General features: G+C 36.2%; 1 protein-coding gene across 1 annotated transcript in view; it reads left to right on the top strand.

The window, feature by feature from the left end:
• Positions 1-23,745, top strand: part of Ccser1 (coiled-coil serine rich protein 1) — a 1,090,845-nt gene that overhangs the window by 752,590 nt on the left and 314,510 nt on the right. Inside the window, exon 10 of the mRNA XM_041634515.1 lies at positions 2,369-2,413. Within this exon, the coding sequence (XP_041490449.1) occupies positions 2,369-2,413 (45 nt within the window). The remainder of the gene's footprint in view (positions 1-2,368; positions 2,414-23,745) is intronic.

Consider the following 23,745-nt stretch of genomic DNA (forward strand, 5'->3'; position numbering starts at 1 on the left):
TTCTTAAATTATGAAAAATATAGCTAGAATATTTAAGTAAAACAAATTCATCTTTTTACTGGATATATTGAAGATAATGCAGCCTTCATAGTCTCATCAGAAATAAATACTCTGACTTAAATAGAACTTCTTAATTTTGTTCTTGCTTTCCTACTCTTTTAATTTAGCTAGAGAAATTAAAAAAATATGTTTCAAGTTTGTTAATATAAATTTTTATCTATGTTTCCATTTTTGTTAGTTTCTAATTTATTTAAAAAGTATGCACATATGTGTATTTTGGCTGAATGTGTGTCAGTACAACATGTTGGTGCCTGGTGCCCATAGAGACCACAGTTATCATTTCATTTATGCTCCAGCAATGCTTAAGCATGCATGGACAGCCTGATTATGGTAGTTCTCCAGTTATTCCTATCCTAAGCAGACCTAGTTCCACTGTCTTCCATAATGGTGTCTATGTAGTGGGTTTTGGGCCTTCTCTGTTGCCTTATCCTGTACATTCCTCCAAGCAGTGCTGTCTTCTGTCATCTGTCTCTGCCATCATTCATTCCCACACGCTACTCAAAATCTTCAAAGAGATATGGGGACAGAAAGTCATTCCCATGGAACACTAATTCATAATTTCTATACACAAGAAGAAGGACAAGCTGGACTGTGCAAAATGCAGGGGTTTTAATTTGTTGTGCCACAACAGCAAGATCTTCTTCTCCATTATCTTGCAAAGGATTAAGGGCAGAACAGAGGAAATCCTAGCAGAGGCCCAGTGTAGATTTAGAGCTAACAGGAGCTCAATAGATCAGATATTTACTTTGAGGAAACTGTAGAAAAGTATAAACTATTTAGAAAAGACTTCTATGTCTGTTACATCGCCTTCAGGAAGGCATTCAATAGCATTCGGAGGAAAGGACTTTGGGAAACAATGAGCTTCTACAGCTAGTAAGAGAAAAAACAGAGACATCAAGGTGACATCTCAATCTCTGGAACTGGAGATATGGAGAGTTGTGAACCATTATATAGGCGCTAGTATTTGAACTCAGGTCATCTGCAAAAGCAGTCAATGCTACTAGTTGCTGAATTATCTCTCCAGCTTCTGTCAGTATATTTTTAATGATATATAACACCTGTATCTTTTTATTGAATACAGTCTGAGTGTTTTTATATGTGAGGACAAAGTATAACGATAAATTCAGAATTAGTATATTTATAATTAGTATATATATAATATATGTATATTAGTATATATATTAATACACACACACACACCACTTCAGGAATTTATCATTGCCTTGTGATGAACATTTAAAACATTTCTGTTGATAAAGGAACATTATATGCGTGTATGTATATTTAGGTGTATTTATATGGAAATGGTGAAAAGAAAAAGAAGTCTGAATTTTAAGAATATGTCAGTACTTTTTAAGAGAGTCCTTTTTATGTCTTCCTTCTTCATTCTGAAAGGTGTCAGTCAAAAATATTTGGTCAAATCATTGATCTTTGGGGCTATATATATATATATATATGTATATATATATACTTCCTTTTGTATTTCTCAATATCTAATACAATGCATGAATCAGAGAATCATTTAATAAATACTGTAAAGCAAAGAGGAAAAGGAGAAAGAAAGGAAAGAGTCGCGATGCATGAAAAAATTGTGAAAAAAGAGTGCTATAGCATTGGTGTGATTTTCACTTCATTCTCCAAGAGAAACAACCACTATTAGGGTAATTGCAGGCATGAAACAGAGCATTTGGTTTTGATATTAAATCAGACTTCTACTATTTTCTCTTACTAAGTTTCTTTGATTCAATGAACATGGATACAAATAATAATGGTGGGGGTGGATGGATGGATGGAGAGATTGATGGTAGATAGATAGATAGAAAACAGATAGAGATATGAGCAATTAGTAACCCTATTTTCCATCTTGAGTCACAATCACATTTTGCAATTAGCTTGCTAAAATTTAGATTAACCATTCTTTGTTTTAAGCATAGTGTGCTCTGGGAATTTATTCCTCTAATACCTGGAAACTTAGCATACACAGCTTCATTCAGCCTTATTGGGTCTTCACAACCAAAAGTGATAGTGTATGCAACTTCACTCTCTCCCTTTAAGAGAGCTTGTCTGCAGACAAGAAGCTGCATCTTAAGGCCAGTACCCCAAAGAAACTGGCATAAAGAATTTCCACAATAGTGTGTATTAAGGACTTGCATTTTCTTGTTCTACTGTAGAAATGAGTTATAACAGTAGGGAGTGGAACTTCTTTATCAACATTAAATCCTGAGTAATTTTACTTACTATAGTGTTTTTATGATTATTAGTTAATTCTTTGTGTATAATTATGCATTATATATACTTTTTCTTTCAGGGTTTAAGCTTGAAACGACTGGAGGCAGTACAAGGTGGGAGAGAGGTAAGAAAGTATAAAGGGAAGAGGAGAGGGAAGAGGAGAACGTGGGTATGGTAGAGCAGTGATGGTGACTAACGACATTGGTGTTGTGAATATATGCATGTATATTTGTGAATATATGGGTAAACTCTATCTATATCCATGTATGTAGTTATAATGCTCATATGTTTCCATACATTCTTAGAAAAGCAGGTTTTGCACACATTAAGTATTTGTGCTTACTCCTCTGCAGTGGAAGAAAATACTGTTCATCTGGGGTAAGAAATGTATCCGTTAAACTGAATTTCTGCAGCAAATGCTCAGAGGGCTCAAGCAAACCTTTTAGGCAAAGTTTGCAATGCAAGTTTTACAATGTCTATTAGGAATTCACAGAATTTATAATACAGGCCAGGAAGTGTTCACAGAGGGTGTACAGTTGTTCTGGTCACATTAGAGTCCTTAGGTCTTCTTTTAGAGATACCGTCTTCTCAAATGCCTTATCAACCATGAGTACTCACAACAGTAGTGACATGACATTATATTAGGAATGCCGTCTTTGAAGACATTTATTGCTATTATCTGTGACATTTATATATCAAATTATTGGCAAAAAGTGGAGATGGTTTTCTCCTATAAATAAAAAAATAAGTCTTCTTCTTCCTGTCACTTGTGACTTCTTTTCTATAAATGTGTTTCGTCCTTAATGAGTGCCATTGGCCCCTTATCTCACTGTTCTAACTGGGTGTTTTCAGTATCTGGCATTTTGGTTCTCTTGATACTAGTAATTTAGAGTCCCTTTCTCTTTGTCTTCTGCTTTCCATCCAGACATTTTTTTTTTCTCTTGGTGGCTCACATCAGAAAAATAACTGGAGATAAAGAAATATATGTAAGTTCTTTAGGTGTTTATCATGATGTAAGAGAGCAAGATGCCAGACAAAATAGGACTGATGTATATACAAACATAGAGAAAAGTGAGGCAGCATACACAGATCTGCAGAGACTCAACTCCAGCAAAGCAAAAATTTCACTACAAATAGAGGCTGAAATATCAGACCCCTGAACTACAAGTTAGTTGTAGTTGATCACTGTTGGGATAGGGAAAACAGCTTTGTCTGCTGAGTGTCACTGGGTATATCAACCATACTCCTGGGCAAGCACCCAACAGTAGTTGGCCAACACAAACAATAATTCATATATTTCGGAGGGTCATTTTATTTCAGTTTGTTTTGTTTTGTCATCTTTTGTCTTTTTTTGTTGTTGTTCACTTTGATTTTCCTTTTTTGAGCAAGATAGACCTGGACAGAAAACTTGAGCTTCAATGTGTAGAGTTGCAGAAGGGATCCAGGGAAATTTGGGCAAGGGAAACCATAATCAAATTTAATTTTATGAAAAATAAACAAATAATATTATTGATTCATAAGCATGATGGGCTCTCATTTCTTTTTATTAATTTTGTGTTCTAAAGGAGAAAAACAAGAGTACTTTACAGTTTATCAAACCATAATCAAATTCATACCATAAATCAGGTAAATCTTTCTGGCAATCCAATAGTGCTGAACCATTAAAAGCATTCTAGTTAGTAAAAGAAGGCATAGGACTGGAGAGGCAGCTAAGTAGTTAAGAACACTTACTGCTTTCTAGAAGATCAAAATTCAGTTGCTATCATCCACACAGCAGCTCACAACCCTCTTTATCCCAGGAGATCTGTCTCCTTCTTCTTTTCTTCACAGGCATTTCATGCATGTGATGCCCAGACATCATACAGATTAAAACCCATACACAGAAAATGAATAATTTAAAAAAAATTAAAGGAAGAATAATCATTCTGGCTTTTATACGTTAAGTAACAATATACAATTAATCAATAAATGAATTTAAAATAAAGCTTAAAATCGGTGATTTTATATCAAAGACTCTCTTTATCTGTGAAATTAATGAAAAAGCAAAAATCAGACACTTAAAACTGAACACAAGTGAACTGTCAAAATGGTTTAGCAGATACTTGAGGTTCTTGGCTTCTCTTCCAGGATAACAGAGTGGGTAGATGGCTCCTGAGGAAGACCTCAGGGTGCAGCACCTGCCTTTTCTCAGAAGTGCTAAATGTAATGATCCACAAAGCACACTGATTGCCTCCTAAGTCACACTACACACTAAACAATGCTGCAGCGGTTCATCCACCCTTCCTCGATGCCCTCAGGGACATACAATGTGGAGAAGGAAACATGAATTTCCTTCATCCATAGGGTAATAGTACTGCGCCTTGGTAAACACAATGCATTTCATCCAGAAATATTACCTTTTTAAAATTATTACCACTTTTAAAACATAGTATTTGATCCTCATCCAAGAGTTCTCATTAAATTTTGTTTCTTCTAATTTTCTCATTGAATTCAATACTGTTTTTATTATAAAGACGATTCTATGTAAGAATAGTCCAGTGGTATTCTTTAAATTAAAATATATTTTATTAAAAGTATCTTACAGCTTATGAGAAGATCTAATGATGTGTATATAGTGTACATACTATATACATATTTTGCTTATGCATATATTTATGAAAGTGTGTCCTTAAATTGGCATCTCTAATAAATGAAGGAAAAGATTTGATCATTAAATCAAGGCTAGCTTAGTAATGTCTTCTCCATTTTACCCATTATTTACTCTGCACATGGAAAACAAACATGGGCAATTAAAGTTCAAAACAACTACTTTATTTCCAGTTGAGGTTTCACTGGATAATTTGAAGTACTTAATTTAATCTAATCACTTATGTTAGCTATACACATGACTTTGAAAGCTGATCTGTCTTATGATAACTCACTTCTGGAAGACTGAAGATAATTAGGTAAAGTTTGTGGTGGAAACCATTTTATCAGATCTCAGAGCTTGCCCATCTGCAAACAGAAATACAAGTATGATTTCTCTAGATCAGGAGAGGTGACAAGACTCTCCCTGATTCCTGCTGACTATTCTGCTATGTGTACACATTACAACGAAGAGCAGTGTGCCTCTGAACAGATAAATTTTAATATGTGTATTTTCAAAGCCATCCAAATAGTCTCTTAGAATTTATCACTGTGAGCCTATCATGACTGATTAAGATTTAACGACAATGATGCTGCTAAAGATGACTTACTTTGACTTAGTTCAAATGACAGACATTCCCAATAGGTGTTGATGGATGTAATACTAAGAACCTATTGCCAAATATTTATAAGAAGGTTTAAGAAATGTCAGTGAAAATGTTCTATTTACTTCTTGTGGTAATGGCAACAGATTGAACATGCACAGGAAATTGAAGCAGGCGGCAATGTGCTATTTAGGTAACCGGTAAATCCTGTTACAAAGCTGATAGGCAGGCAGGAATGCCAGATTTGTATACTATCGTTCATGCAAAAAACATTTCTTACATCACAGGGGATAAAAGATATTTTCTTCTGGAGCAAAAAATGAATGCCCATGGCCCAGAAACAGACATTTAGGTTGCCCTATTTCCATGTTCCAACATGGATTCAATTTCCTGAAGCTTTTATAGTATCAGAATGAAGCAATAAATCAAGATGTTTTTAAATAAATTGGTAAAAAGACTAAGTGGATAGTTCCCACACAGCTCAGACATCTCATCTATAGCTCTCAAATGTTATCTTAGTCTTTTGCTTGGTAATAACTAGGGTTTTCTTTTTTTTCTTTTTTTTTTTCTTTAAGTAAATACATTCTAAGACTTTTTATTTGTCTTCGGAAAGTTAGGTCAATATCCTCAGGGATGGGAAAAAAGAAGGGCTCTTTAGTGGGTTGAAGACAGCTCAAGTTAACTATAATTAGGCTTTGGACTGCCAACGCCCTATTTTCTCCCCAGACACTGAAGTTTTAATCAGTCAGTTGGTTTTTGTTGAAACTCCTTCATTTCAGGAACACCCACTCACACCACTTCTTGTACTAATTACACACTAAAAACCAATGATGCTTATGGAGGATCTGGACATGACTAGTACCCTGGGTACGTGCATGTTGTAAGATATGCACTAACAATGATAATTGGTGCATTATAATCAGTGTATCAGCATCTTTGCATGTATCCTGCATGTACTCAGAAAAGATGATCTTTCTTTCTTTTTTTAAATTTATTTTATTTTCAAAAAACCTATCTTTTCTCATTTTACATACCAATCCTAGTTCCCCCTCCCTCCTCTCCTCCTGCTCCCTCCACCCCCTCCCCTCATCCCACATTCCTATAATCCATCCACTCCTCAGAGAGGGTAAGGCTTACCATGAGGAGTCAGCAAAACCTAGCACATTGCTTTGAGACTGGACCAAGGACCTTACCACTATATCTAGGCAGAGGAAGGTATCTCTCCAAAGAGAATAGATTCCAAAAAGCCAGTACAAGCAGTAGGGATAAATCCTGGTTTCACTGCCAATCTGTTTCAGCCATACAACTGTCACTCACATTCAGAGGACCTAGTTTTGACCTATGCTGGTTCTTTCATGGTCAGTCCGGAGTTGATGAGCTCCCATTAGCTCAGGCAAGCTGTTTCAGTGGGTATTCCCCTCACGGTCTTGACATCTTTGCTCACATTCTCCCACTTTTCAACTGGACTTTGAGAGCTCAGCCCAATGCTCTGCTGTGGCTCTCTGCATCTACTTCCATCAGTTGCTTGATAAAGGTTCTATGATGACACTGACCAGGAAAGCTTGATCTTTCTATCACTATATGGTTTTGAGGATACTGTATGAGATGTCGCCATAAAACAGCTATGTTTTCATGACTATGAACTGGGTTCCTTCATTCAGTAGACTCTATAGTTTATAAAAGTCTCATTGAGTCTTCACAGAATAAAATTAGAGATGAATTAGTACTTCTTTCAAAGAACTTACTTTCACTTGTAACTATTTTAGTAGAAAATCACACAAATTTAAGTATCATCTATTATCAGGGAATTTTTGGAGGGATATTGTATTTCACTGCCATTTTAAACAGCATTATGTTTTATACATTTGATGTTTTTGTTGACTTTCTGCTTATGTCAGGTATTATTTAATCAGTAATGTCCTCATTAGTATAATAATTTTATTATATCTTGAATGTTTTTTTGGCATTAGAGTAGCATAGATTTGTATTATGTAAACCATGAAAAATAACACATTTCTGCTTGAAATTTAAAACCTGTCTGGCCTGGGATCCAAAAGGAGGAAATTCAGAAAATAAAATAAATTCCATTCTGAATGCTGAAATAATTTGTCTATATGACTTCATGTTTGTATGGGGAAAAATCACATAGATTTTTTCATTTATGTTTAAATGTTAATTATTAAGCAATTAATTTGTTAGCATGTTTTCTTACTGTCATGCCACTGAGAAAATTGTTTTTAATAGGTCACTTTTTAAATTATTTTTCCATTTTGCTTATCAACTACTATTCCCCCTCCTCCCTCCTCCCTTGCTCCCACTGCCCCCCATTTTCCCCCACCCCCATCCACTTCTCCTAAAGTTTAAGGCCTCCCATGGGGAGTCAACAAAGCCTGGCATATCAAGTTAAGGCAGGCCCAAGTCCCTCTCACCCTGCATCAGGGCTGAACAAGGTATCCCAACATAGGTAATGGGCTCCAAATAGTCAGTTCATGCACCGGGGATAAATCCTGGTCACACGGTCAGGGGCCCCCACAAGTAGACCAAGCCACACAATTGTCACTGACATTTAGATGGCCTAGTTCAGTCTCACGCTGGCTCCCCATGCGTCCATGAGCTCCCACTACCTTGGATCAGCCGTCACTGTAGTTTTCCCCGTCATGATCTTTCCACTCCCTTGTTCATATAATCCCACCTCGCTCTGTTTTACTGGACTCCTGGAACTGGATCTGGTGCTTGGCTGTGGATCTCTGCATCCACTTCAGCCAGTTATTAGTTGCTGGTTCTGTGATGACTGATCACTGATTACTGGGCAAGGCCAATTAAGGCTCTGTCTCCACTTTTGCTAGGAATCTTAAATGGGGTCATCCTTGTGGTTTCTGGATGTTTCCCTAGCACCAAGTTTCTCCCTAACCCCAGAATGGTTTGCTCTATCAAGATATCTCTTTCATTGTTACCCTTCTTCATTCCTCCCACAACTAGACCATCTGGTTCACTCATGTTTTCATCCCCTTCCAACCCTCAACCCAACTCCCTTGCCCACTGCCACCACCAGCAGTTTAACCAGGAGATTTTATATATTTCCCCTTTCTAGGGTGATCTATACGTATTTTGCTTAGAGTCCTCTTTATTGCCTAGCTTCTCTGGGACTGTATATTATAGCCTGATTATCCTTTGCTTTATATGTGAAATCCACTTAAGAATTAATACATACTGTGCTTGTCTTTCTGTGTCCCAGTTACCTCACTCAGGATGAATTTTTTCTAGTTCCATCAATTTGCCTGCAAATTTTATGTTGTCAATTTTTTTACCACTGAATAATATTCCGTTGTTCAAATGTGCTACATTTTTCTACATTTTTGTTATTAATTCTTTGGTTAAGGGGATTTAAATTATTTTCTGGTTTCAGCTATTATGAATGATGTGGTTATGAATATAGTTGAGCAAATGTCCTTGTAGTATGGTTGAACACCCTTTGGGTATATGCCAAAGAGTGATATTGCTGGGTCTTAAGGGTACATTGATTCCAAATTTTCTGAGAAAACATCATATTGATTTCCAAAGTGGCTGTACAAATTTGCACTGCCATCAGCAGTGAAGAAGTGTTTCCCCTTACTCCATAGCCTCTCCAGGGTAAGCTATCATCAGTGTTTTTAATCTTATCCATTCTGACAGGTCTAAGATGGTACCTCAGAGTCATTTTGATTTGCATTCCACTGATAATTAAGAACGTTGAGCAATTTCTTAAATATCTTTTGGCCATTTGAGATTCTTCTGTTGAGAATTCTCTGTTTAGATCTGTATGTACCCCATTTTAAAAACTGGATTGTTTGGTATTTTGATGTCTAGTTTCTATTTTTTTTAATTTATTTATTTATTATGTACACAACATTCCTTTCATGTGTGCCTGCAGGCCAGAAGAGGGCACTAGATCTCATTATAGATGGCTGTGAGCCACCATGTGGTTTCTGGGAATTGAACTCAGGACCTCTGGAAGAGCAGCCAGTGCTTTTAACCACTGAGCCATCTCTCCAGCCCCCATGACTTCTAGTTTCGAGATTAGCCCTCTGTCAGATGTGGTTTGGTGAAGATCTTTTCTCTAGGCTGCCATTTTGCCTTATTTACAATGTCTTTTGCCTTAGAGAAGCCTCTCAGTTTTAGGACGTCCCATTTATTATTTGTTGCTCCCAGTATCTGTGCTTCTGGTGCTATATTTAGGAAGTGGTTTCCTATGCCAATGCATTCAAAGCTACTTCCCACTTTCTCTTCTATCAGGTTCAGTGCAACTAGATTTATGTTGAGGTCTTTGATCTACTTAGACTTGAGTTTTTTGCATGATGATAGATATGGATTTATTTGCAAAACCGTACAATGTTAAAAAGAAAGCATCTTCAACAAATGGTGCTGACATAACTGGATGCTGACATGTAGAAGAATGCACATAGATCCATACCTAACCATATACAAGAAAACTCTGATTTCTAAAAATAGAAAAAAATGAAGAAAAATGTACTGCTCTTAGAAACAATTGTCAGCAAAAGTGTCAATGTGACAAGGTCTTAAGGATCTAATATTATATGTATTTTTCCTATGTAAAAAATTAAACCTTTCTTAGTTCCCTTAGAATTTCATATAATATGCTTTGATGATATCCGCCCCTTCTCCAACTGTTCCACGATTCACCTTCACTTCTGTATCAACCAATTTTTTTCCTTCAAGGTTTTTTTCTCCACATTAAGACAAATTTCTTCTTCCCAAATATTTCTGGAGATATGCCATTTCATTGGAAGGTGGTCAACTTGCCAGGAAAATCCAAGTCTCCTCTTCCCTGTAGGAAGCAGTTATGAATAACTTCATGACTTGACTTGGGCTGTATGTCCAACTCCCCTCTCCACTCTAGGATTTGGTTGGGGTATTCTTGCATTGGTCTTGTGCTTGTTGCCCCACCCACTGTGTGTTCTAATGAAAAGCTAAACTGTTGTGTCCAGAAGGCCACATCTTCTGAGTCTTTTTTTTTTTTTGGTTGTTCAAGACAGGGTTTCTCTGTAGCTTTGGAGCCTGTCCTCAAACTCCCTTTGTAGAACAGGCTGGCCTTGAACTCACAGAGATCCGCCTGCCTCTGCCTCACGAGTGCTGAACTTCTGAGTCTTACGCACTTTTCTCTCCCTTTTTCTGAATGACCTCTGAGTCTTGGATATAATTTTTTTTTCTTAAGACAACATTTTTGTATCATTTTGTAATTACTTATATACATCTTATTTAATTGCTCTATGTGTTAAACAGAAAATCCACTGCAAGAGAAACATTAAGATTAGCATTTATCTTTACATGTTAAATCTAGTTTGTTTTATTAACATGATAGAAAAAAGGAAAAATGGCTTATTTATTTAAAGAACTAAGCAATTGAAACAAACAAAACAATGAGATTTAGGGGGTAATAATATTACTCAATAATGTGTGCCAGGTCTTTTGACTTCAGTAATGTGAATTTGCTTACATTTAAATTTTTCCCTTATTATGAAATGTTCAAAATATAGTAAATTTTCAATTCTTACTCAACTTTATATTTTTTAAATTGTACTTATTTATTTAGGAAGTATGTGTGCACATATGTATGGAACTGTATGTACTATGGTACATGTTTGAGTAAAGCCTATGGAATTTGATTCTCTTTTTCTACCATGTGGATGACAGGAATAAAATAACTTTGAATATCAAGAATTATTTCCTGCTAATCCATCTTGACCTGAGCCTGAGTCTTCTGGGAGAACACTAGGTAGTTTTAACTGCTGAGTTATCTCTATAGCCCATATCCTTCTTTAAGAACAAGCAAAAAAAGTAAACAACAACACCAAAAAAATGCAAAATTTCTTTTAGTGGTTCATCATGCTTAGATTGGCAGTAAGATTTGCTTGATTTTTGATATGGATTTGATTAGTATTTGGTAAAATGTAAGATACCCTTATTTTTCTCCAAAAGAACTGAAAGTTGATAAAAAAAAACTAGAGGTCATTATTCTTATGAATCAATATTTTATTTAAATTGGTGCCTTCCAAGGAACATGGTTGATTGATTTTCTGTTTGTCTGCAAATAGTTTCTTGGTTAGGAGTTGGATTGTGTGTACCCTTTCATTTTCAGTGATGGGACTTTGTGTTACTTTAGTCTGTGTAGATTTTGTGCACGCTGCCTCACTCTTCCGAGAGTTTTTCTGTGAATCGGTGTCTAAAAGATGCTGTTTCCTTAGAGTCACCCACTCCCTCTGGCTCTTATACTGTTTTCATTTCCTCCTTCTGCATAAATTTCTAAGCTTCAAGGGGAGGAGTTTAATGAAGACATGACATATAGGGCTAGCTCTCCAAAGTCATTTATTCAATGCACATTGTCTACTTGTGGATTTATGTGTTAATTTTCATCTCATTCAAGAAAAGGATTTTATGATGAGGGTTGAGTGAGTCACTGATCTATAAGTACAGCAATATGTCATTAGTAGTCATTACATCGCTATATTCTTTCAGAATAAGAATAGCGATATGCTTTCTTCCAGACCAACATAGTTATAGTTTTACTTCTTTAGCAGTACTAAATATAGGTTCCATATCATTGAGTATGCCTTACTTCTAATAAAAACTGATTTATTCTACCACAATTTTGCCACTTTTGGACCGAAATATTGTTGTGATATATTTGAGTACACTGTGTAAAGATGTATCACTGTGATTGGTTTAATAAAAAGCTAAATGGCCAGTAGCTAGGTAGGTAGAATATATGGGGCTTCCGGGCAAAGAGAGGAACTGAGGATAAATCTAGTCATGCAGAGGAGTTGCCAGGAGACACAAAACAAATCAGAGAAATGGAATGAAAGGAAGGTAAAATGCCACATGATAGAACATAGATTTAAAAACAATGATTAAGATATAAGAGCTAGTTGAGAACAAGTCTAAGCTCTAATACTAGCTGTCAAAATTCTATCGGGAACTCACCAAGGCCAGCTGACCCGGGTCTGAAAAAGCATGGGATAAAATCGCACTCCCTGAACATAGCGGACAATGAGGACTACTGAGAACTCAAGAACAATGGCAATGGGTTTTTGATCCTACGGCATGTACTGGCTTTGTGGGAGCCTAGGCAGTTTGGATGCTCAAGTTACTAGACCTGGATGGAGGTGGGTGGTCCTTGGACTTCCCACAGGGCAGGGAACCCTAATTGCTCTTTGGGCTGAAGAGGGAGGGAGGCTTGATTGGGGGAGGGAGAGGGAAATGGGAGGTGGTGGTGGGGAGGAGGCAAAAATCTTAAATAAATAAATAAATACATAAATAAATAAATAGTAAAGAAGTGTCTCTGTCATTTGCGAACTGACTGGTGGGATGGAGAAAGACTTGTTACAATATTTCTTGCAAGCAGGTTTGTAGCTGGGTGAAGTTGATGATTACCCTTTCCCTCTGGTATTATACAGAGTACCCTCCAGCTCATGAATGCTAATCAGTAGGGGTTAAAGCCTCTAGGTGGATACCAGCTTGACTTCTCTGAGCAGGACAATGTATTTTTTTCTGCAATAAGACCGTGGCTATTACTATCAAGTTGTAGAAAGCAACCAATGCCATAGGCAATAACTTGAGATATTTAGATGTTTGCAGTGAATCCTTTTGGCCAACAACTCAACAAGATGGAAATCCTTCCTGGCACTAGAGGTTTTGTTTGGTGACATAAGATATCTTCTTGGCACATTGTCGTCCCTATTTTATGGTGACTCTGTTCAAATATCTTTCATATAGCTACATATTCTAGGAATCTTCTACTGTAGTAGATTTCTATGTAGTTTGTTATCCCTTTCTATATTTCTATATTCTATCTTTTGCCTTGCTCTTCCATCCTCCTTCAGTATTTAATTGAAAAAAATCTTCCTTCATGTACTATGTACTTTCCTCATTGCTATGAAATAATGTCTAAATAAAAAGTTAAATCTTTCTGTAGTCCATTGTTTCAGGGAAGGCACAGTGGGGGATGCTATTTGCTTATATCATAAAATAGTGTGGATAATGTAACACAGAAAAATGAATGGAGGTTCTGTTACAACTTCTTTCTTTTTCCTGTTTTTCTCAATTCATTACCTATACCCACGGGATGGTATTCCCCCAAATCAGCATGAATTGTCCCTAATCAGTAAAACCTCTCTAGAAAGACCATTTAAGGCACACCTAATGTTGTTCCTATTTTTGGCTCTAAGTAGCTGACAGTTTTAGTTAACCACTCTGCTTCACAAAATTATATTTATTTGTTCTGTTGAAAAATTATTGAGAAGTTAAGATGATGTGATAGATAAGGTCATTAAGTAGTGCTTGGCCTGTGAGAGGCACACAGCATATTGTTCCACCACTGGTGGTCTGATTTTTATCATTTTTTTTTCTTTTGTGCTTCCCTGGGGTAGTTGTGACATATTGCTGTTAGAATATTTTGTTATCTACCTGGACTTGCTTAAACCACTGGAATCGCAACATAATTCTAAGAGGATTTTATACCCTAAATTGCTTTTAAGATAGCAAATTCCAAAGAAGTCATCAAAAACTATGTGGTTGGCATGGGGGACTAGTTCCTACATATAACCCCAGTAGCACAGACACTGAGGGAAACAATTAAAAAATTGTTTTAATTTTTGGCTTTGTGAATAATATATTTAATTCCTTTGGACACAAACAAACTGTTCTACTCCTCTAGAGAACTGTGATCCTCTCCCTTGTCTTTGCTGGAAAACAGGCCCTTCAGCTCCTTTAGCCCTTTCTCAGCTTTTATAGTTGCTGTATATTCCCTCTCTCTTTGTAGCCTATCCTTAAATAATGTTGATGCTTCTCTAGTCTGTTTTCTCAGTCAGCCTGACGGAAAAAGAACACCTGTGTTTAGTTTTGTCATCAACTTTATCAGAGAAGCACATGCTTAATCTTCTTGGTGATCACTATGTCAACCATTGCCTATTTTTTTTAATTGAAATCAATTCGTAGCAGAGAAATGTATGTATGATTCTTTACTTTCTAAGAATCACTGTGTCACTAAAACTATGAAGATGCTATGTTAAAGGCATTAACAATGCATATTAGAGATTTTCAAGTCAACGGCTATTCAAACTAATAGCCAAAGAGCAAGGCAATTGTGTACTATGTCTGTTGTGGCTGCCATGACATAATGCCACTCTTAGGTGATTTTTAAAAGTGGAAACATATCCGTTTAAGGCCAACATCAAAGTGTCCGTGGGCATAGGTTCTGCTGTGGTCTCTCATCTTGGCTGCCTTCTTGCTGTTATCTCACATGGTGTTTGTTTAGAGTACGAACAACCTCTTTGTGTTTATAAATTCCTTCTCATAAGGGAATCATTTAGGGTGAATTAATGCCCATGCATATAACCTCTTTTAATCTTAATAATTGTCAACAGTGAGGGCTGATAATTCCCCAAATGTATCATGTTACAGAATAACTAGACTTCATATTAAATGTCCTAAGAATGATCATGCATTTGAAGCTAAGTTCTCAGTCTGGTATTTTTAGGGTTTGTGATACTATAAGAGGTGGGGACTAATGGGAGTGGTTAGGGCATTGAATGCAGAAGAAGTGAAGGCAATCTTTGGCTCAACACTTGAGAGTGAGTGTTTCTTTCCTCTCATTATGCCAGTTTTGTCAGATAATCCCCATATTCGTAGACATTACCAAAGAAACTACTACCAAAAAACCAGAGAATTCCCTGGGTCCTTCAGTGCTGGTGCCTGAGCTTTCCAATGCTGCCTTGACATGACTTCTCAGACAGAGACCCAAACATTTGAAATCAGATTGTCTGTTACAGAACAAAAGTGAGAATGAAAGACCAGAGAACTTGCTGGCTATAACATTTATTGACTGGCCAGGAAAGCCATGATCTGCCAGGAAGGAGTAAGCCTTGGGCAAGGAACTGCAATCTAGCTCTCTTCCTTCTTTGGCCATCCACGAAGGAAACATTGCCCTTTGTTCTATTACCTGAGGTTTTAACATTGCAATCAGTTAAGGCACTAATCCCAGGATGTGGACCTGAGAGAGGAAGCATCTCCCCAAGTTCCTTGATGTGGGTTTACCTTTTGCTTTGGGTCAGCAATAAGCTAACTTGTGTTGGTTTATTTTTTTTTTTTAACTAAGCAGTGACAAGCAGTTTGAGGATTGAATGTTTGAGTGTTTTAAGCTGACTCTAAGAATCTGTCTCCTTTCTCAATTTCTTAACTCAGGCCTTAACTCCTTACTTCATGAGCACATTAGATTTTCAGGTGTTCCTAGCAGGGGCAATTTGACTAGAAATATAGGCAGAATGGTTAGCTATATAAACTTATTTCCAACACACAAGACTGGAGTTGGGGGTGTCCAGAGGGGATCTTCAATTGGTTTATTATTGTGATTCCTTGTTGCCACTGGTAATTAGTGTCTGAGTCCTCCTAAGGAGTACCATCGCTAACTGTCTCTTTTCATTGGAGGGCATCCTATGGCTCGATGCTCTCTGACATTCCATCATTCATCTCCGAAGACACAGGAAGAGGGGACTGAGAGGATGCCAAGAGTCAAAGAGAACCATACACCCTCTCTTTATTCTGAATCTATCTTGTTCACAAAAATTTGAAGACTAGAGAAACATATGACACAACCTAGGGGCCTTTCCTCAGGACAATTTCTTTGCCGACTAAGGAATACAAAGCAAGAAGCTTGCAGTCATCGCAAACTACCAATGGGACGGTGTTAGAGCCCATGGGCCCCAACATAGATAACTATTTTCCCTAACTGGACTGGTATGGAGCCGCAAGGAATAATCAGACACAACTTACATGGTCAGGCTTCTTCTCTCCTGAAGATCTCCCCGTGTTTATTCTCCCAATAGCTTTCATACCAACACATAAATTGAGCCGGAAAAATATATAAGACCTGCCTCCTAGGTAACCAGGTGATTGGTGTTTTGTCACGACCACATCTACCTGTCTGCTATGTATGCTAGCTGTCACATAAGCTTGAATCAGCATCTCTATAAGGCATCCTCCAAATTACAAAGAAAGGAGCAAGAAACATTCTCACCTTTTGTTAGGCAGAGACAGCCTGTCTGCGGGGCAGACCTCAGATGGGGTCTATGGCTTTTGTGCCTGGCTGCCACACCATGGGCCTACAGGAAGGGGAAACATAATCATAATATACTCTAAGAAGAAAATTTATTTTTAATTAACAAACAAATATGAGCATGCCCATAATAAGTGTTTTGAAAAAGTGAAAGGAACGCTCCACAGTGCAGAGAAATAGAGTCCCCACTGGGGAGGTTAAATAGTTGGTATTGTCCGAGTTCTTGGAGAATTTCGAATTTTGTTCTCTCCTAGGTATGGTATGACAAGCTGGGGCCTCTGTTCTCTTTCTTTGACTTTGATAGAGCAGGATGCATTTTGCTGTTTCCTCTCTTTTAGTGAAAGCAGGAATATGATTTGATGTTTTACGGAATAAAGTTGAAAATAACCACATGGCAAAGACCACCTCCAGAAAACAAACCCCCAAAGGAGAGAGCTTTGGACAAGAACCAGGAAGTAGTCCATTTTGAATTAAAGTGAAAATATATTTCCTATTTGCCTAGTTGAGAATTAACTGTCTTCTGTTTTATCTCACACACTACACAAGAATAAAATGTTTTTTTTAATCCACCTATTTTATTTATTTTGATGGATATTTTTACATTTATAAAAAATAACCATTGACTTTTTTCTTTTTATAATTATTATTTTTTTCTCTTCAGTTTTTCTTTAAGCATTTTTATTGGCAAAAAGTATTTATTGTTTTTATTGAAGTATACAAGGGAAATTTGGAGGTGGCCCTTTATCCACTGACCAAATCCAACATGGAGATTCAGGGAAGACTGAAATCCACTATTCAGAGGTACCAACCTCCTAGCAAAGTGATGTGGAACACATTGACAGGCTTTTATGACTATTTCAGATAACAAGGCATCAAACTATCCTGTAAATTTGTAGTTTCCTAACCATTAGTGCAGTTCTAAGACTTTATCAGAGAAGTTCCCTGTGCAGTGGATGGTGCTTAATACAGAAACTTAACTAGTCAAAACTCAGAGAACAAGTACCATGTCCATTTCATAGACTACAAGTAATATTCCATGACCTCTGAGCTGCCTGTTGGTTCTTGGCCAGATTCCAGTACCAAGAATCTCTTTCCTCCTGTAGAGAAGGCTTGAACTATCTTAGCACACAGATAATTATTGTAGTCTACATGTTCACAGTTAGGTAAACATATTGATCACTGTATTTCCCCAGGAGCATAAAGAGAACTTTCTAGTATTTTAAAAGATGGTCAGCAGAGAATATGTTTCCTGGTCAGTACCAATATCATTAATATTAGTGACTGATGTAGCATAAAGGTTTGTTCCCGCTGATCTATCATTTTAGTTTCCTTTTATTTATTCTTTGCAGCCAATATAATTGGATTAGAAAAATAAGAAATTTGTCTGAAATAAGCAGTTTATCAGTTTAGTTTTCTTCTTTATTCCTTAGTTTTCATACTATGCTATGATATCATTGCTGTTAGTTTTCTAAATGTTCCTCTATTCTACATTTATGAATAAGGGAAGAATCTTCCTAATAGCAGATGAAAAATGCTTATAATGCAGTAAGTAAAACAATGAAGATATTACTGTCTCAGTGTATATTTAATCCGTGGTGAAACCTGTGCATACCGAGACAATTTTTTTAAATAAGGAAGGATATGAGATGATATTCAGTGTAAGAAAATTTCTGTACACTAATCACTCAAAGAGTGCTCTGAAAAAATTGAGAATGTACATTGTTTATCTGAACTTACATCTTACTTATACTCAAAAATACTAATTATAGATTGAAAATTAATAATTGAAATCAGAAACCTCATAAATTTTGAGATAAAAACTATCTGCAATTTAAATAGGTTCAGAAAAATATCTATGATAATTTTGCTTTTAGCTCTTTGTAGATAAAGATTTTTTTTAATTTAAAAAAAATTTATTGATTTTATTGAGCTATACATGTTTCTCTGCTCCCTTTCCTTCCTCTTTTCTCCCCTTCAACCCTCTTCTTTGGTCCCCATGCTCCCAATTTACTCAGGAGATCTTGTCTTTTTCTACTTCCCATGTAGATTAGATCCATGTATGTCTCCTTTAGATTCCTCATTCTTGTCTAGGTTCTCTGAGACTGTGAATTGTAAGCTGATTTTCTTTATTTTATATCTGAAAGCCACTTATGAGTGAGTACATATGGTATTTGTCTTTCTGGGTCTGGGTTACCTCAGTTACTTTTCTAGTTCCATCCATTTGCCTCTAAATTTCAGAATGTCATTTTCTTTCTGCTGTGTAGTACTCCATTGTGTAAATGTACCACATTTTCCTTATCCATTTTTTGCTCAAGGGGCATTCAGGGCATTTCCAGGTTCTGGCTATGAAAAACAATGTGCTATAAACATAGTTGAGCACAGCCCTTTTGGATATCAGTACGGAAAATTCTCAGAAAATTAGGAAACAACCTTCTTCAAGATCCAGCAATACCAATTATGGGTATATACCTAAAGAATACTCAATCATACCACGAGGACATGTGCTCAACTATGTGTGGATAAAGTCTTAAATGACAAAAAAGGCAACTAATACTCCGTGTCCCAGAAAATGACTCTAGAGTGAGATGCAATGAAGCCCAGTAAACTTTTTATAGAGCAAGAATTTGGAACAGCAAATGAATTCTATGTCTCCTTGTTCTCAGCAATGCCACATGGTATAAACTGACTAATTTATTTCTAATTTAATTTGATGTTTTTAAAATAAAAAAGAAACCTAAGATTAAATAATATTTTTTTACTCAATATGATTGTTACAAATAGAGACAATGACATTGTCTATAGTGATCTTCATATCCAATACCAGTGAAAGTGCACAGTAAGAGAAATTTCTTTGCTTACTGTTTGTTCCTGCCCTCTTGAGCTGCCTAGAGATCAGCAGAGCTTCTGTAGTCTCAGACCAGCACAGATTTCAGGCTGAGTTTTGCCCACCCAAGAGAAAGATCCCAGGGGTCCCAGGTGGTAAGTCAGCTCTATCATTACATTATATGGTGGCGGTTTGCTTAGCTCTATCATCCTGTCATTACATTATATGGTGGCGGTTTGCTTAGCTCTATCATCCTGTCATTCCTAGAGCACAGGTCTTGTTCAGCTTTTATGTATTGAACCCTGTATCGTTTCTATACCAAACAACCCAACAGATGTGTGCTGAGTTGAATCTTGCTCCTTTTGAAGATCTGTAAGTTTTGAGAGTTTAGAGAAATCCATGCTAGCTCCCTCTGGTCATGCATTCATGCATCTAATTAGTGTATTGTAGGTCTATTGATAATTAAACATAATAGCAAAGTTAATAAGTGTGTTTAATCTCATTTGCTCCTATTATATTCCACTGCAGAAGACGCTAGGAATTTTGGATCATATCTTGGGGAATTTGAACTGCAAAATTAAGAAATAATGAGAAAAATAGTTATAAAGATTCTTTAAAAGGAAACTCCTAATGTTGTTGAGATTGTTTTTATTTGCTAAATTTTATCATTTCTGAGCTGATGATACAAGTGAATTTTAAAGGGTATCTGCTTTTTCAGGACAGCATTAACTTAACTTGTTACAGTTGCCTCTTTTCTTTTGTCAGCACTAAATTATGTTACAATTATCTTCAGCTGTAATCCCTTCTGCAATAAATAAATTTAAGTTTGATGAGGATTAATGGATTGCTCAAAATTGTATTAGGCATGGAACTTCAGTGCATGGAATTTGTAATTACATTGTTAAATGACATTTAAACCTCTTGGTGATAACTTAGAAAGTCACTCTTTAACTGATATATAAAAGAGACTGAACACTAGTATACATAAAATGCTAGCCATGATACAATGAAAATATTCGGAAGAGTAGTTCTCATAATTTCTTCCAAAGTGTTCAGAAATTAAAGAGAAGGTAATCACCTGGACTTTAAAAAATAAAACAGATTATGTTTCTTTGGGAGACGTCATAAATTTGTTGGCATTAAGTAGCAAGCATGCTTAACTCTCCTTCCATCTCTTAGTTTTAACACTAAGGAACAAACGTTCCAAATTCATGAGGTTGTCTGTAATAACAAAACATCAAGCCAACTGGGCTCACTTCCCAGAAAATCACTGAAGCAAGAAACAAGCATGGCAAGAGATAGAGAGGAACACACACACACACACACACACACACACACACACACACAGAGAGAGAGAGAGAGAGAGAGAGAGAGAGAGAGAGAGAATACAACATAGAGAGAAAATTATATAAGTAGAAAAGCTTCCTTTTATATAGCGTGAAAGAAAAGAACTTCCCATCCCGACTTAGGAAAAGTCATAGTTAAAGCCTTTTGACTATGAGACGAAAAGTCAGAGCCACCTTATTTCATAGAACTATAAAGCATTTTATAGCTCTGCTCTTCAACCTTAAAGCTATCATAGACTTGGTTTAAAAAAGTTATGTTCTGATATTGCTGGGATAGTTTTATCACCAAGCTATTGTCAAAGCAATTTTTTTGGTCTCCATGTGTCTTTAACTGACTAATGGGCTATTTGGAGCAAATGGGAGTAAGTCCAATTCTTATATATCATTGCTAAATGATGACATATCACAGGTTTTGACCCTGTATTGGTCCTTGCTTTTTGACAGGTTTTTATTTCTTCTCAGTGATCTCAGGCCTCTGGCAGTTACAATATTCACTCTTGTGCTCAGATTCCTTAAACCTCTGTCTAAAACCACACTGTGCTCCAAAACAGTGTATTTGCATACTTACTGGGCATTTTTATTAAATATGCTGAGTGTTTTGAAATGCATGCAAAAATGGTGGATTCGTAATCTAGATTTTCTTTGTTCTTCCCCTCCTCTCCTGAAGGTCCTTCTGCTCAGCTTTCTGGTTGATTTTATATTATCAAGGCTCATCCAAGAAAACATGTAATCAAGAGTCTTTACTCTTCCTTTCATGGATGCGTTACATCCTGATCACCTCTCAACTTCAACCATGTCAGCTATAGCTCCTTGTTGGATATTTTTGGTATCTGTTCTCTGACTTAATTCCAGTTAGACCAAGAGAGAGTTGACACTCATGAGCATATTAAACAAAGCTGTGAAAAATAGGCTTCTTTCATCATACGCAAATGCCTGCAGTTGTCTATATTTCTGAACTAAACCAGAGCCAGGGGATTTTGTTCTTTCTTTAAGACTCAGCAAAAGCTTTTTTTTTTTACCTCAATAGGTAATATTATCCTTTTAAATATATTAGTATTGTTTCCTAAAATTCATACACAGTTTACTACAATAAAAAAAATGGGAAAGTGATTTAAACATGTCTGTTTTCAAATCCAAAATTTTTTCATGAGTATTTTTGTGTCTTTTTGATTCTGAGAGCTGATTTTAAGAGGACAGAACACTGAAAATATTTCATAGCTTTTGTTAAAATGAATGTGTGTTGTTGCTTGGGATTGTTGAATTTCAAGAATGGCCTTCCTGAGCTTTGCAAGACTGACCACTAGATGTCACCAGCACATTTCTGATACTAATTTCTAGGCACAAAAGCTAGCCTTTCCTGAGGACCTACTAAGTGCCAGTCCATTTAAAAGAATTCCATAAGCTTAGTGTTGCCATCAACGTAGCCTGGACTTGGATTCTTGGAATGGTGTGTGTGTGTGTGTGTGTGTGTGTGTGTGTGTGTGTGTGTGTGGTGCATGCAGTTAATACCCTGTAGGAAAGGGATATAAGTTCTCGTTGCACATTGTCACAACCACTGCCAGACTTGCTAGTTTCTTCATCAGCAGCACATGTCATCTTCACAAAATTTTAGTTATCCACAAAATAAATTATTATCAGGCTACACTCTTTAAAATCTTTTAAGTTAAAAGTTTGTTACTTTGTTTCTGTAAACTTTAACTAAATTTAAAAGTGATTAATATTTCGTTAAGCATAAAACATGTTTTGAACAGGAACATAAGGGTTATTATATAACAAGGTTTGTTTAATTTTGACACTTTACATACACTTTTTATGATAGCTTATTAATTATGGTAAGACACAGTAAGATAATATTGTCAATACTTGGAATTCTCTTGTGAGCTGAAGATGCTCCTTTGACCCAAATTTAGGAATACCCTTATACTGTGCTATCAGCTCTGAGACTGAATGCAAAAAGCATCTCCAGGCATCAGTCTCTTCAATAATGTCAATCATATCTTCTTGGAATGTCAATACTTATAGCTAATCCTTAAGTAACCTGAAATTCTATGTTTCTTGGCCCTCCCTGGGTGTCATTTTACTGTCCAGTACCTAATTTTGCATCTAGAGAGTACCAAACAAGGCCCAGAACTCGAGAAGAAGTGCTTTTATAGATATTTCTTTCAGTCAGATATTTTAGGAAAAAAAAAATGATGGGATACCACTTGGGTCTGAATGCAGCCGTTGGGCAAAGCCAGCCCTGTGTAAAAAAAGCCATCAGTCATCACACATCTGAGGGAATGGAGATGAGAGGGAGGTGGTCCCTTAAATTTTACAATGTGTGTGTAGTTAATTTGTGTCACATATTTGACCCTTTAAACTTCTATCAAACTCAGTCATTACTTCATTCTCTTGTTGACAATTTATTAAAGATGCAAACATCTACCAAGTAAAGTTTTAGACTCACATACAGAAAACACCTTTTCTTGGATTTTGAAAGGTAAAGAATTACTGTAGCCACGGAAAGAGTGTACCTTCCTTCTTGAACATTTTTTGTTTGTTTGTAAATCATTTAAATTTAAAAGTTAATAACATAAAAATAACACATTTGCATTATTAAAATTTGGAAAGAATTTTAACTTAACTTTATAATAAAATACATAAAGAATGGTTCAGTATTGAAGTTGAAGATATGATTGAAGACTAAATTATATATATATATATATATATTTGTGTATATATGTATATATTTGTGTGTGTGTGTCTATCAAGGATGTAAGCCAAAATCCTCATCAACTTAGTACTGGTATTGAATTACAGGAGATTTCAATTAATGGAGGCCATTAGCAATATTTTATTAATAAAATATAGCCAATATGGATTCCTTTCTGATCAGAAAAAAAATCAACTATATACATATACATATACATATATATACACACACAAATATGTGTGTGTGTGTGTGTGTGT

This window comes from Microtus oregoni, unplaced genomic scaffold, assembly GCF_018167655.1.
Source record: "Microtus oregoni isolate MIOR12 unplaced genomic scaffold, Mior012 000002F_ref0000024, whole genome shotgun sequence".
Classification (NCBI taxonomy): domain Eukaryota; kingdom Metazoa; phylum Chordata; class Mammalia; order Rodentia; family Cricetidae; genus Microtus; species Microtus oregoni.